This window comes from Helianthus annuus, chromosome 8 (assembly GCF_002127325.2).
Source record: "Helianthus annuus cultivar XRQ/B chromosome 8, HanXRQr2.0-SUNRISE, whole genome shotgun sequence".
Lineage (NCBI taxonomy): Eukaryota > Viridiplantae > Streptophyta > Magnoliopsida > Asterales > Asteraceae > Helianthus > Helianthus annuus.
This window is the reverse complement of record NC_035440.2, coordinates 11,108,715-11,124,343: the sequence shown is the minus strand read 5'-3', so window position 1 is coordinate 11,124,343 and position 15,629 is coordinate 11,108,715. Positions and strand designations below refer to the sequence as shown.

The 15,629-nt window shown below is 34.1% G+C and overlaps 1 protein-coding gene across 1 annotated transcript; it reads right to left on the bottom strand.

Moving 5' to 3' along the window:
* Positions 1–6,293: 6,293 nt before the first annotated feature.
* On the bottom strand, positions 6,294–6,985 carry LOC110872048. The gene is made up of 2 exons (XM_022120808.2): positions 6,769–6,985; positions 6,294–6,678 (listed from the first exon to the last, which is right to left on the bottom strand). Exons 1-2 carry the CDS (start codon positions 6,920–6,922, stop codon positions 6,530–6,532), a joined length of 303 nt encoding a protein of 100 aa, XP_021976500.1. The 5' UTR covers positions 6,923–6,985; the 3' UTR covers positions 6,294–6,529.
* Positions 6,986–15,629: the final 8,644 nt, after the last annotated feature.

Genomic DNA, 15,629 nt, shown 5'->3' with positions numbered 1-15,629 from the left:
TTAATAATTTAAAAGTTTAATATTTCTTTAAGGACAATAGAGTTGTTTTAATCGAAAAAAACAAAAGTAATAAATTTATAATGATAAAAATTATAGTAATCACCAATGATAAATAAAACTATCAAAATAATAATAATTTTTACATTTAAAAAGAATATATATAAGATTGAATTAATTTGTCCAATTTAAGAATACGTATATAAGGGAGGGCGGGGCACAAAAGGCTTCGATGAGGATTCCATAAAATGCCACTTGGCAATTCCTAATGTCATTAAGCTTTTAAAATACAAGTTACTTTTATCTATACACTTTTAAAATGATTCCATAAAATACCACTTGACAATTTTCAACGTTATTGAGCTTTTAAAATACAAGTTAATTTGATCTATAAGCCTTTTAAATTTAATATGAATTCGATTATTATGTTACCAATGGAAAACAAATTTTAATTAGATTTACTTTGATTTTCTAAATTAGAATTAAAAATCATAACTAAACCCTCTTTAAAATCCTATAATTGAACTGCTCATCTTAGTAGCCTCACAAAAACCCTTATAATCACCGGCGTCTCCCTGCAAGTTAACTCACACCAGGTAAGTTTTCTAATCGATCTTTATTCTCTATGCAGACATTATTCTCGGTTTCATAACTATCATATGTGATTACATATATAAATTTATCTTCACAAACAAATTTATATCATATGTATTTTAATTGTATGCTTGAAATTCCTTATTTAGATTATTTCGCTCAAGGTTACCAATTCATTGTTTATTACAGTAAGGAGCCTTTTCGGGAACGATGGCAATCACGTTGTTTAGGAGCATATCTAATAAATAATATTTGATAAATGTCGGGAACAATTGTTGTGTAAGATTGGTTTGTTTCTAAAAAACCAGTTTTTACGCATGACCAATAATATGTGGCATTGTCCAGAGCAAAAAGTAAAGATGACCTTAAGCTACTCATACTTAATGAGGATTGCCAAATTACAAACAAAACAGTGTATAAAGAAGTGTTTAGAAATTTGTTAATGTGTATCTTGATTTTCAATGTTTGATTTAATAAGAATAATTCATTTATGTAAACTGGTTTACATATTATAAAATTACATTATTTTTACCTTCAAACCCGTGTAGTACGCGGGTTTATAAACTAGTTTGTTTATAAATATGTCTCAACTATTAAATCGGAACTTTTGGAGTGTGTCAAAATTTACAAAAATAAGTATTCCAAATTGTCATAATGTAAGAAACCAAGCATTTTATCTAATTTCTCGTAGCTTTACATTTGACTCATTTGAGATATTCTAATCATACACAACTACACAACTGATTAGTTGGATTGTCAGTAGGAAGTTTGATTTGGATTTTAGACCAATCCATTAGAGTTTGTCCCTCACCCATTTTTGTCCCTCACCCATTTTTTTTTGTTAAAAGAGTAAATTACAAGTTTTGTCCTTTATGTTTGTCTCAAATTTCAGGCGCTGTCTTTTACCTTTAAAATTGATGAGTTTTGTCCTTAATGTTTCAAAATCTTGCACGTTATGTCCTTTAGGCCAAACCTAGTTAATTTTTTTTGTTAAAACTGATCATGTGCAAGGCACATGAGGGCATTCTTGTCATTTCATGTTTCCAGGGACTATTGTGTAAATAACTAATATGTAGGGACTATTGTATAAAAAATAATATATATATTTCAATTTATACTATTATTATTTTATCTCCTTGATTGATTATTGTTTCTTCATCGTGATAAATGCCAGCTCACTCAATTCAACATTTGCAACCCATCATCATGGCACAAGTTTACTGTATCTTTATATGATGAAACCCTATTTTCATCTTTCTTTAATTCAACAAATCTTAGGTCATTCTTCAATTACCAACAAAGACTAAGCTTCCAAATTCATAAAGTTTCATACAAGATATTATTCAATTGATCTTAAACCACAAATCCAAAATCCCCAAATCCAAAATCCCCAATTTCCCAACCCTCCAATTTCCCACCAGGCACCACCAAATCCAAAATCCCCAATTTCCCAACCCTCCAATAACCACCAATCTCAAACCCAACATCTTCACTTTTCATTTAAATCCCTTAAAATGCATCTCAACATCATCCACCAAGACAATCTCAATCACAGAATACCAACAACCCAAGAAACCCCAGATTCAAGGCACGTGGGCGTTTTTAGGCATGTGGGCTGTTGACGATGGGTGAAGGATTTGACGCGACAGAAGAGAAGACGGTGGAGTGTACATATTGTTCGTGGTTGGGGTTTACCTGGTTTGTCGAAAGAACACATCTGATCCCTAGATGTGGTTGTTATCCCTGTCACTCACCATCAAGGGTTAAACCGCCGCTGTTATTTATCACGGCGGAACCCTAGCACCGCCATCGTTTATATCACCGCAAAAAAACTTGTTGAATCTGATTTGCTCTGTGCTGATAAGAACCTTCATGAAGACAGTTTTTGGAAGATCGATTGGTGGAGATATCCAAAGCCATATTGTGGTCGAGTGGTGGAGTTAGGGTTCTGTTGCGATGGTGGATGGCAGCAGTGGTGCAGTGTTAGTTGTGGGTTATGCGGTGGTAATGGTGGTCCGGTGGTAATGGTGGTGGAGGCCGGAGGGTAGGTGGTTGCAGAAGGTGGTTGGAGATAGGGTTTGGGTGGATATAAAATGGGGAAAAGTGGAAGGGTTGGTGAAATGACTTATTTGCCCTCATGTGCAACGCACATGACCTGATTTAACTGAAAAATCTAATTGAGTTAGGGCTAAAGGACAAACCGTGTAACATTTGTAAATATTAAGGACAAAACTCATCAATTTTAAAGGTAAAGGACAGCGCCTGAAATTTGAGACAAACATAAAGGACAAAACTTGTAATTTACTCTTGTTAAAATGTAGTTATGTGATTTATTGAACACATGTGAATTCTTTATCAATACAATATAATATAAAGCGCGGGGTGTAGGTATACAACTGACATAAAATTAATCGTGTATATATATTGATCAAATACCGGTTATTATATTGGTTCCCGAATGTATGACAAGCATGTAAATTTGATAACAAGAATCTATCCCAATGATTATTAAATGATTTCCAAATGGTTATCATGATTATCAAGTGATTTTCAAAATGAGTTGGTTAATAGTATTTACCTTTGTTGTCAAGGCTAACCCAAGCACGCGCCTTGGCTCACTTTTCAGGCTCACCCCAGCCTTCTCGCTTCGCTTCAAAAGCCCCACTTTCATGCCCTCAGGCACATTTTCAGGCCAAATTCCAATGAAATTCCTGTCAAAAATCATTTGAACAGGTTTAAACATGTTTGAACCAATAATAAGAACTCTAAACAAGTCTGGAAACAACTTAAACTAGCCCTAAAGAAGCCTAAAATATGTCTAAAATCCCTAAAAGTTGTATTTTTATACTAAACGACTCGCCTAAAAAAGCCCTCGCTTTTTAAACGCCTTGCATTGAGACCCAAGCCCTTTGTGCCTTTGACAACTATGGTATTTACCGGCGAAAACTGACATATTTTTAAAGATTAACATACAGGTGGCGAACCTCAATAGTAGGTTGGATAAGGTTCGATCAAAAATGTTAGAATTTGTGACTCCGATGGCTAAAAGACCCATAAAGTCCCAAAAGTTTCAAATATTCGATACGTAAAGTTTCAATATATTTTGACGTTTTTAATAATTGTACTTTATTATTCCTTACTTACAATGCAAATTATGAACTGTTATCCAATCGTCACACATGAATCTCACATCCGATGCAAATTGTGGTTCGCCGGAATATATGCTTTCTTCACCAGAATTTGGGTAACAATTCTAAAGAATCACAGTTAAATTGATTATTTCTGTGGTTCGCCCAAATATATATCTTGTGGCGTCAACAGAACTTATTTTCACATTCATTAGGTATAACAAATGGCCTTAAAACAGACCTGGCCACTCAAAGGCCATGTGATCCCTAGTCACTTTCGAATTAATCCCACAAAGGGACATCTTAATTAGGGTTGTTGAGAGTATACCCCGAGCTTGGTTGCATATCATACTTTATGTCCTTACACACCCCAATAGAACAAAATAATCAACTACAATAACAAAACATGTTGCGGTCAAAAAAAAAAGAACAAAGGAAAGGAAAAGAAAGGAAGACGAAACGGGAAGTTAAAATTGAAATCGTGCGGTTAAAAAATCCTCTAATGTATTTTTTTTCCGGCTATTTGCTTTCTAGTCGTGGTTAATAATACGCCATAGTTCGAAAAAAAGGAACGATGATTCTAACCACATATTAGAGCTCTCAATATGTGTCTAAGCTGACTCTCAGCTTCTCTTAGCGATGTTAATCACTTGTAATCCATTTAGGAAGCAAGTGAACCCATGTTAAATTCCAATAGATGGATGTTTGTCAAGTGTGTTTAATGGCTTAAAATCATCAGAAATGTTGATTAGAAGTGGTTAGAATAATTTCAGTTAAACAATTTCATAATGACAAGTCATACACATAAATGTATTTCTTTAGAAAATTAGATGAAATTAATTGATATATACGTAAAAAGTAAGATTAATCAATTAAGTAATTTCATTCACACTTATTGCATCATGATATAGTGCAGAGTCAATAGTAGCACACCAGCATTCATTACATTACAATATCATACAAGTATTACGATACTTGGTAGATGTTCTTTTGAAGGTGTTCGTATTAGTAGCTTGTACAGAATCATAAAATATCCAAAAACCACCTTAAAACCCTTTAGCCTATAAATAATAACTTATTAACCTAGCGTATTGATTTTCTTTTTATACATTTTGATGTGCATAACATAATAAAATCTCATGGATATACCAATGCATGCAAGTACAACTTTTTTCTGTCAACAAACATATGCATCATCTTAACCTGGAAATTGTAGCAGATACAATTCCCATTTGTATGAAAAGTCCATGAAAGAATGGTCATTTGTGTAGCAGCCTCTAAATTCAATCTGGGTTTATAAAAGCAAGAAACGCTTCGGGTGTTTACATCCCAAAAGCCTTGGCTGGCGTGCGCATCATGTAACGTATGTGAGGTGTTGCTCAACCCCCTATGCTTTTGGTAGCATAAGGTGCGATTTCTTGGCACGCGCTGCATGTACTTCCCATAATTTTGTGCAGCGGGTTGTTGTAGAGCTTGCTTGCTTGCTTTTCAGATTGTACATGTATGTAATTTTCATATATAAAGCTTACTTGTCTCTAAATATTGGGTAAATCAAATGATGCTACAAAAGATATATAGAAAATTACAAGCCTCCTCCTATAGACCCTAAGGGGTTGTTTGGCAACTTCGTGTTAAACCAGTAAGAGGTCTGAACCATTAAGTGCTAAACCAGCAAGAGGTCTGAACCACTAAGAGCTAGTATAATGCTTAATCGTTCAGAGACAAATGTCTGACCAATTCAGATTAAAGGTCTTAACCATTCAGACTCAGTATAATTCTTAACCATTCAGAGGCAAATGTCTTAACCATTCAGACATCTGCTCGCGAAACAAACAGTCTAAACCACTAAGTGCTGAACCAGTATGAGGTTTGAACCACTAAGAGCCTCATTAAGAGGTAAAAAACAACCCTAACTAATTTTGACTCCATGAAGTGCCCCTAATGAAAGCCTTTTAAACCAAGGTCCAAATCATGAAAATCTTAAAACCTAATTGCTGCCTTATAGATAATCAGTGTTGTAAAAATCCCGACTAGTCTCCGATTAATCACTAATCGGAGATTCACCGATTTATGACCGATTAATCGCTAGGCGATCAATGCCGGTCCTATTTTGACCAAACCTTATAAAATCCAGTCACTTACTTAAAAAAAAATTGGTCAATGTGAGGTTAAAACATGTCTACTATAAAAAACTATATATAAAAACGTGTGTGTGTATATATAACTAAAAATTATATATAGAAATCCCGATCTGACTATTTCTGATTAATCCCTATTAATCCCGATTAATCGCTACTAGCGCCTAGTGATTCTTACAACACTGCAGATGATATCGGTACATGTTTAGCGAAATGTATCATCCTAAACGTTTCAGGTACGGTTTAACTCATGCAGATAGCATACACATTGGTTCGAAAACAATATCAAATCAAGAACTATACATGAATGCAGAATCCTAACATTTCAACACCGAAACAGACCGATTCATAAACACTTTCAATAGCAAAAGATTATCTCAAATATTCAAATCCAGATCATAACATTAAAGCAACATTTTCTCAAACATTTTCCAAATTTAAAGCAACAAAAATACCCAAATGAAGGGATATTATTAGCCAACAGTTCTTCAATTTCTCAAATTGAAAGCAACAAGAACAACAAAACCAACAACACGAATCCAATTATTAAAAAAACGTTCATGTCAGTATCTTATAAAGCATCACAATATGCTCAATTGACCCGTAAGATGTTCATTTCATCACACAAAACAAAACCCTAGATTGAAAAAAAATTGGGGAAAATGTGAAAAACTACTTCTTGTAACGAGCTACCTCACCATCGTTAGGAAAAAAGCCCATCAAGCGTCCAGCAGAGTTCTGGTAAGCATACATAAAACCACCCATAACTCCGATCAACCCTCCGGTCACCATCGATGGGCCTCTGATCCCGGGCTTTATTCCTGCAGAAATGAACCCAGATCTTAAGTTAATGAGAAGATTAGACAGAGATTGAGTAATAATAATAGTGGGTTAAGAAGAGGATAGGAGACCGGAGAGGTAGCCGACGGTGACGGAGATGCCGGTGATGGTGGTGAAGCGGAGGTAGTCGAGAGTGTTGAAGTTGCCGACGGTTTTGGTGAAGGGTGGGTTGCGATCGATCACTGGGTATTCGGGTTTGGCTGATGCGGTGATGTCTGTGTTCATCTTGATCTTGTTGTGTGTGTAATGGCTGCTTGTATTGTATGTGTGTTTGTTTACCTTTTTGCAGGGTGAAGAAGGATGTTTATCTTTTTATGGGCTTATTGGGCCATAAAACCCCAAAATCGATAACCAAACCATAATCGATATAACAGAACCATTATTAACCGATAACTAACATAACCGATGGTTATGGTTATGAAAACTTTGTGTAACTGACTAGTCGGTTATGGTCACGGTTATGAAGCTTTGGTTAACCGATATAACCGAAACGGAACCAAACATGTAATTATAAGTCTATATTTATACTATCTATAATAAGAGACTTTTGGCTGATGTAAATCAGCCTATGTGTCAACTCCTAAGGTATGTCACTTGTCTCTGCTGATGTCATAATTTGGATTTATATATATATATATATATATATATATATATATATATATATATATAAATCTATTAATCTAAATAATTAAAGGGAGGTAATTTGAATTTTAAAAATCTTAAAATTTGGCTCCATATTATGTCACTTTTTTGAAATTGAAATTCAATCTGCTCTCTCTCCCTTAACTCCTAGGGTTTCTATAATTCTCTCATTCTCAACCACCTCTCATCTTCTGTTCTCTCTCTGGCGATCGATGGCGATTCAAGATATGCCTTTCTCAGTGACACCAGATCTCTCTATACGACAGCAGATCGAATGAGTTTCACCTCTCAAAATCTTCAGTTTCAGTGGATTCGTTCAGATCTAGGGTTTATCCGTTCTCAGTTTCATCTGTAAGTCTACCCGTACTGATTGTTTGATGTTTTCGGGTTTATGTCTGTATATGTTTATGTCCGATTGTTTTATTTCAAGAAAACTATGGTTTGGTAAGTGGAGATTCCAATGATCTAGGGCACAAATAAGGTTTATCCGATTTTAGGCAAACTATGGTTTTGGTTGCTGTGGTGGCAGGTTGTAATTTTGTTCGTTATTTTTAATGTAATTTCAAGTCTATTGCATAGATGTTGAAAACTAGGGTTCATGAATATATGTATCTTTAATGTAGAAAACTAGGGTTCATTAACATCTGATAACATTAGTTATTTTTAATATCATTTTCACTAAAGTTAGGAAAATTAAATTGAATTGAATTGGTGTAGGTTTTTTCAGAGTTGCTTTTGAGAAGGAAAAGATTCTTTTTCTTTCTTCACTTTACTGGTTTAGTAATTATGCAAAAATTGGTATATAAACTACATGCACTTATAGCATTCGTCTACCATATTGATTGATTACATGTCGAGTTTTTCAGAAGTCGCAATAGTTGGAAGCCATCAATGGATGTGGTGGTGAATGCTATAATCGAGTTTTTCTTCAGTTTTGTTTGGAATTGGTTAGTTAAAATGAGTTAAACATGACCTTGATTGCTCGAAGGAAAAATCGGCTATACTGTTTTCAAATTCCAGTTATCAATTTTGCCTATTCTGTTTTGTTTTTTTTTTTTTTTTGTAATTAGATTTCTTAATATTTACATTACTTATGTTGGTTGCGTAGATATTCGTTTAATAGGATAGTGATGATGAAGATAAATTTGGCGATGATGAAAATATCACACGTAACTGGAGTGTATCATATGTTGTTGTTGCAAATTGGACTGTGGCTATGCGCTCTTGATCCTGAGATGTTGGAATGGCCAATTGCATCACTTTTGCACCAGATCCAGCTAATGTAAGCCTTCTGTCACTTTCCGTTTATATTAACATTTGAATTGGGCATTTCAATAAGGGGTTGTTTCGATTGACCCTTTCAACAAGGGGTTGTTTCGATTGACCCTTTCAAAAAGTCTTTATGATGTTCGATTAAGCTATTCTTGTCCAATATGGTTGACTTTTACTATACAAAAAATGCGCATTTCAACCCCAGCCCGTTTTCACTGCATAAAAATGGTCGCTTTTAACATCAGTTGGAAGTTTAAATCATTTAGTAAATAATGCATCAGTTTTGGTTTTGCTTTATCTCAAATCAATTAAATTGATCAAATTAAATTTATCAAATTTTATTATGTAACGGTTTGAATTCAGGATTCTATTAAGGGAGATTAGAGGATGGCCTCGATTTGCCTACTTGTCACGTTCTTAGCTATTAAGGGAGATTAGAGGATGACCTCTGTTGAAGAAGCAACCAGTGAGAGTGTTTTGGTGGAAAACTTGGAGGGGTCGGTGACGTTGTCGAGGGTTGTCATAGCATTTCCTGACAACTCTCGACAATGTCACTGACCCCTCCTAAAAATTCCATTAAAACACTCTCACTGGTTGCTTCTACAACAGAGGGTTTCTTTTTATTACCTGAACCTGTATCATCTCAACTGTGTTGACTGACCCTGTATGTGTTGTTACATTAAGATTCAATTATGATTTTTTTTTATTTTGAAAATTAATCGGTTCAGTTTTGATCACCTTAAATGCTTTTGTCATCTGAGGCTATGATGGCGAGATCTGGCGTGTTGTTGCAACATGTCCTAATCGTTGCCGGCTGCCGTTCGCAGCTGTTCTAGGTAGCGTTGGGTGTAATCGATGTTTGGTTGATGATAATTAGATCGATGTCACCTAAGGGATATTCAGTCAATGATGTTGATGAGATGCTTCTCACCTGAGACTAAAACTATGATGAAGCAAACGTCTGCCCGAATATAAGCGAGGTCTGACATTTTCAAATCATTTGTATTACTTTAGCAAATCATTTAGTGTTGACTGTGATGATGAATAAAAATGAATTCAAAGTGCATTTTTCTTGTGCTTTCAACATGAGGCTATGATGATTTTGCAAACTGTGTAAAAATTGAATGAAGATAGCATTATGGTATGGCAAGGTTGTAGGATGGCAGTTGTTCATGCAACCTCTCTTGCAGCCATGGTGTTGTCATCTTTATGCACAATCTGAGCTTGGCATTCTGACAATATAAATGTTTTGCAACTTCGAACACATAAGACAACGTTTTTTAGATTGCAAGTGATATTCAGTCAATGATGTTGATAAGATGGTTCTCACCTGAGACTAAAACTATGGTGTTTTCCAAGAATTCTATGGTTGGCGGTACTCCCAGAGTGGTGATATATATTAGCTATGCCACATTGAAGGAGCTTAGAAGCGACTGGTAGTTTTGCCTACGTGTCATTATATTAGCTACGCCACATTGACCCCGCTGATGTCATAATTCCGAATTTTTTATGATATTATGTATATATAATCTGTTTTTTATTTGTTATTAAATTGAAAAAGTTTTCTTTTTTTGAGCAGGCAAAATTTGAAAATGCATGGGGAGTTGTTTGGCCATTTAATGCACAACAGAAGTAATCATATTAACTCTGTCTTTCTTGAAAAGGGATCGTGTATAATTGTTGTTACATCTATACAAGAAAATGGAGTTTGGTTAGTCTGAGATGCCTATTTAGCTGTATGTGATGGCGCTGGTAAGTTTTCCAATTTTTTGTTTGTAGATCGGTCATATAAATTGACGTTTGTAACCGATTCCTGTGTTTTGTTTTACAGGTGTTTGTGTGGCCAGCTTACTGTGAATTTGGTTGAATCATCGTTTGTAAATTGGTTCGTGTGGCCATTGATACAGAGTGACTGTGAAGATGTTAAGGTTGAAGCAACTGTCTCCTACAGATCAGGTGGTTACTCTCAATTCTCGATTGTTGTTCAATCAAAAAGATAAGGTACTTTTTCCATCCCTGGAGATGCTCTTGGTATGTTTGTTCTTAGTCGTGATTGGTAATTTCAAGAATTTGTAGTTTGATAAAGGTTTCATATTTTTTGATTCGTTTTGTTTGTGGTAATGATTTTTGTTTTGTTGTAGTGTTTGATTTGTTTTTTTAATTATTTTGGTTGGCTGATACACGAGAATCACCCGTAGAAATCACCACCAGAACCATCAGGCATGTCAAAAACGATGATCATGAAGCCAACAACAACAGCTTACATAAACAATCACTGGTTAATTCAACACACAGGCAAGTCTGGATGGATTGTTTATAGATTCAATGATCTTTGTTTGTTTTTCATTCAGTTTACTTTTCACTTAAATGTAACACCCTTAATATTTGAACGGAATATAACTAATAATTATATTGATTAAGGTACAAATAAAGTTTACAAAAGCACTTCGTTTTCTTTGAGAACCATACATACTTGTTGTAATACCAAAACATTGTACAAAAGAACTTAACAAGTTAAAATATATCCCTTGCTAGTAAACAACCACTAGTTTAAGGGATTTAAGACATGTTTAACAAAAGTATTTGCAACATAATAGAGTTCTAGACATAGTTATATTTAGTGCGGAAGCTTCAAAACACGTGTTCGGTTCTTGCCAAGCATGCTTGATTATCATCCGAGGGAACTCATCCATACCTAAGGTCAAACACTAAAATATTAGTTTTTGACAATAATGCCATACGTATAAAAGAAATTTAACAACTCGAGCATCAAACAAAACATAATAAAATTTTGTTGTTTTTCCTGGGTTCCACCGTAACTTACGGTGTCACCGTAAGTTATGGGGAACCTGGAATGTTTATGTTTCTACCGTAAATCAGAAGGTTCACACCGTAGGCTTTTGATGTCCACCGTAACTTACGGTGTCACCGTAAGTTACGGTGGGTTCTGCATTCTTGCCTCTTAACCATTTTCAACTTTAAAGGTTTATAACTTTTTACTCGTTAATCCGATTTCGTCGATTCTTTCGCCTATGAGTCTGTAATAAGATTGCAGACCCAACCAAATAGTTTATACATCACGAAAACCAAGATACCAACGTTCGGCTCATAATTTCTTGGTTTCAATTTCTACAACCCATTAACAAGGAACATGGTTCCATAATTCCATCCCTAGGACCCATTGAACTTAGTTACCCAACTTCCCGGGCTTATGACCTTGGAGTATACGTGCCATACCATGGCTTCGTGTATTCTCCGAACTAAGCACTTGTTTTCTCGGAATTCAGGCATCCCGTTTCAAACGAGACCTTTTATCAACTTCTATTGTTTTGACCCGTTATACCGGGTTCGTAGACTTAAAATGTCATGACCAAATTTGTTGATGTGTTACCATCTATCATCTTGCAAATTATGAGACTTTTAAGTCTCTACTCATGTAATTTGTTTTCACACAACATTTTGACCCGTTTGGCTATCTAGTGAAAACCATCACTTTATCATCATACCAAACCAAAGTCCTAATGTTTCTTTTGACCCGTTGATGATCTAGTGAACTTCGCCACTTAACGATACATCAACGCATCAATTACCATTCGACATCGTTTATACATTTAAAACTAAACGTTATTACGTAATGCAACGAGACTAAAGTCACGTACCTTTAAAGCACACCTTTTCCGCGGGTATCACTTCCGGCGTGTCCACTTGACGTTCCGGATTCCTTGCCTAAAGAGTTCAATTTATAACAAAAATTAGAACCCCTTTCGTAAGCTTTAACGCATTATTTCTTAATGTATTCAAATCTGCGTTTTGCCCGACTTTTAGCATTTTACCCTCTTTTAGGCATTTTATCAAACACCTAACGGGTCAGATTTTTATATGATCTAAACCAAGTCCATGACTCGAGTTTATCACCAAAATTAACTTCAATTTGACTACATGTCTATATGTTAACATTAACAATTTAGAGTTTTCCTCATAATTTCAGTTTACACTAGAACAAGAGTTTTAATCCTAGTGTTCATCAAGTTTTACTAACATGCTAATCACCCACTATGGTGATTTTGATCTTATACAACTATCATGCAAGAATTTGACAAGAAATCATCTAGGGTTTGTCCCTAAACCTTACATTACATCCAATTTCATGTTTACTACACATAATTAAGCTCTACATTCGATTTTGATCACATACATGAACTTTGAATCGAATGAAAATGACCTAATTCAACATACCTTAGGATCCCTTCGACAAGGTGATCACGATTCTATGCTTGGATTTCGATTTCTAACTGATTAAGGCCTTCAATTTGCAGGATTTCTTGTGAACTAGGGTTTGGAATGGTGGGTGTCGCCCCTGGGGTTTCTCTAGTCGATCAGAGTGTAGCTTTTGGGGGTGTTTGGGTTATTTTTATTTTTAATTTACTAACTTAGTAAATTAAATTCCATTTTTGACAATATTGGCCCCCTTAACTTGTTAACATAGCTTTTGTTGGTTTTAACCCCAATGTAACTTAATCTTGGGCTTGTTAGTTAACTAAGTTAAAAATTTCTAGAGGGTAATTTCTCATTTATTTAAACTTTATATTATTATAAAGTTTTATATTTTTCGGGATGTTACATTAAACGTGTTTTGATGATAATAGCAATTTGCTGATTACGATGTTAGTTTGATAAGCAGCAAACCGAGGTACACATGTGGAGGCTGCGGTGCAACACTTCAAGTTTGGTAAGCATATAACTAACTACTTGTGTTTTGTTTTTTTTTTTTTGGAACATTTTGTTTGCTTTTATGTTTTAAGATTTTAACGTGTTAATACAGCCAAGAAGTGGAATTACAGTACAATTGACATCACATCACACAGACCAAACAACAATTCTTCAGGAAAAACCGGTTAGTGCATTCAGAAGTTAATAATCTGAATTATGGATTGGTATTAAGATGTTTGTAAATTGGTTCTTTGTGTCAGCTGATGTTAAGATTCTTGAATCAGTGAAAATCCGGTGCCATATAATTAAGTATAGGTTATACTTCAAGCTTTCTCGATCTGTTTGCAGGCGAATAGGTTGACTCGATGAGGTATGAAAAACAAGATTGATAAATTTAGTGAAAATGTGATTGAAAGATGATAACCCGGTATTTGAGGATCTCATTCTATAGCCTCGATAAATTCAGGGGTGTTTTCAAATAATGCTTCCTAGATGTTTGAAGACCGACAAATGTCCACAGAAGCAGTACTTTTAGCATTTATCGATCTTAGTTGGTTTTCAAATATCTAGGAACCATTATTTGAGAACACCCTTGCATTTATCGGAGTTGTAGAATGAGATCCTCTACTGTTGGGTTATCATTTTTAAAACCCATTTTCCCTAAATTTATCCATTTTGTTTTTCATGCAGGGATATAATCTGTTTTTTAGTATTTGATTTGGCTGATGACCCATGTTCAAGGATGACTTATGTTTCAGACTATACAAAGATTGCCTTTTGGTTATCATAAGGTTAAATTTTAAATTAATTTGGTCTCATTCGTTAATAAGCTTATAATTATACTTAAGCCATTAAATTCTTGACGTTAGGTCTCAATGCACCTAATGACATCAACCATCATTGAGCCAGAGGACTTTTGTTTCTGAATGTTTTGTAGCTGAACTTATGACTTATATGCCTGATGTTGTTGTCAATTCATAACTATAATCCGAATGTGAATTCATTAAATAATTTCACATCATATTTTACATATAGATGTAGGAAAAAACTTTGCACATTATAAACTACTTAGTTTATTTCTATATTAAACATGTACACTAACACATACTATCTTTAACATTGTTTTATAAAGATATGTAACTAAACACAAAGAATTTAAATGATATATATGCGAATGCGAATTCATTAAATAATTTCACATCATATTTTACATATAAACGTAGGCTTACATTCAATGTTTACGATGTACCCGCGTCCATCGGACGGGTGTTTTAAATTAGGTCATGTTTTAATTATTAGACAATATAAAATTAGGTCATGCTTTCATTTTAGACAACATATTATCAATTAGTTAGCTAATTTCTATATCAACCATGAACTAATAATTTTTTCGTAACACGGTAATAAAATTTTTATGTCCTAACACATATTGTCTTTAACATTGTTTTATAAAGATATGTAACTAAATACAAACAATTTAAATGATGTATTATAATCTATTTCGATGGTTGTTAAAGCTACCCGTGTGGTCACACGGGTCCTACAACTAGTAATAGATTTATGTTTTACATTAACCATGTAGATATTTTTTTACTAAGATAAAAGTGTGTAAGTAACAAAATGATCTTGATATAGATGTCCTTTTATTTTAATGAGGAACACAGGTATTGTGATCGTAATATTTTTGTTGAGAATTTAAATTATTAAAGGGAATTTCACATCACTAGTTTAACCAAAAAGTATAGTCTTGGTTATTTTATAAAAAGACCCAAGCTAAGTCCTAATAGTGCACACCCCTAATAACACCTATATTTATTTCAAACTTTTCTTGGTTAATTGACTGAATATAACCGAGACCGAACCATAACCAATTAACAGTAACCGATGTTTGGTTATGGTTATGGTTATGGTTAAGAAAATTTCATAACCGAAGTTAGCGGTTATGGTTAATGGTAAAAACCGACCCATACACACCCCTACCGAAAAGAACTAGTTCAAATCAGGCTTTAATTATCGAGCTTAAGTAGACTCATAAGCTTAAACGAGCCTATTATTAATGTATAATATATAATAATAATAATAATAATAATATTTTTAAACCATACTTATTTAATTTATTATAATAGGGATAAAATGTTGTGTGTGAGTGTAAAATTAATAATTAAATTCAATTGTATAATTATCTTTTACTTATTTTGTGGAAAACGAATTAATTATTTAAAAAATTAAAGATTATGAGTAATTTAAAGATATTAACTAAATTGGAGAGAAAAAAGGGTGAAAAAACAATTCTGATGCATAATAATAC

What these genes read in the sequence shown, in the direction of transcription:
- LOC110872048 (XM_022120808.2), bottom strand. Translation starts at nt 6,922, where the DNA reads ATGAACACAGACATCACCGCATCAGCCAAACCCGAATACCCAGTGATC. An exon ending in CACCGTCGGCTACCTCTCCG is followed by an intron (nt 6,679 to 6,768) that starts GTCTCCTATCCT and finishes TCATTTCTGCAG; the next exon opens with GAATAAAGCCCGGGATCAGA.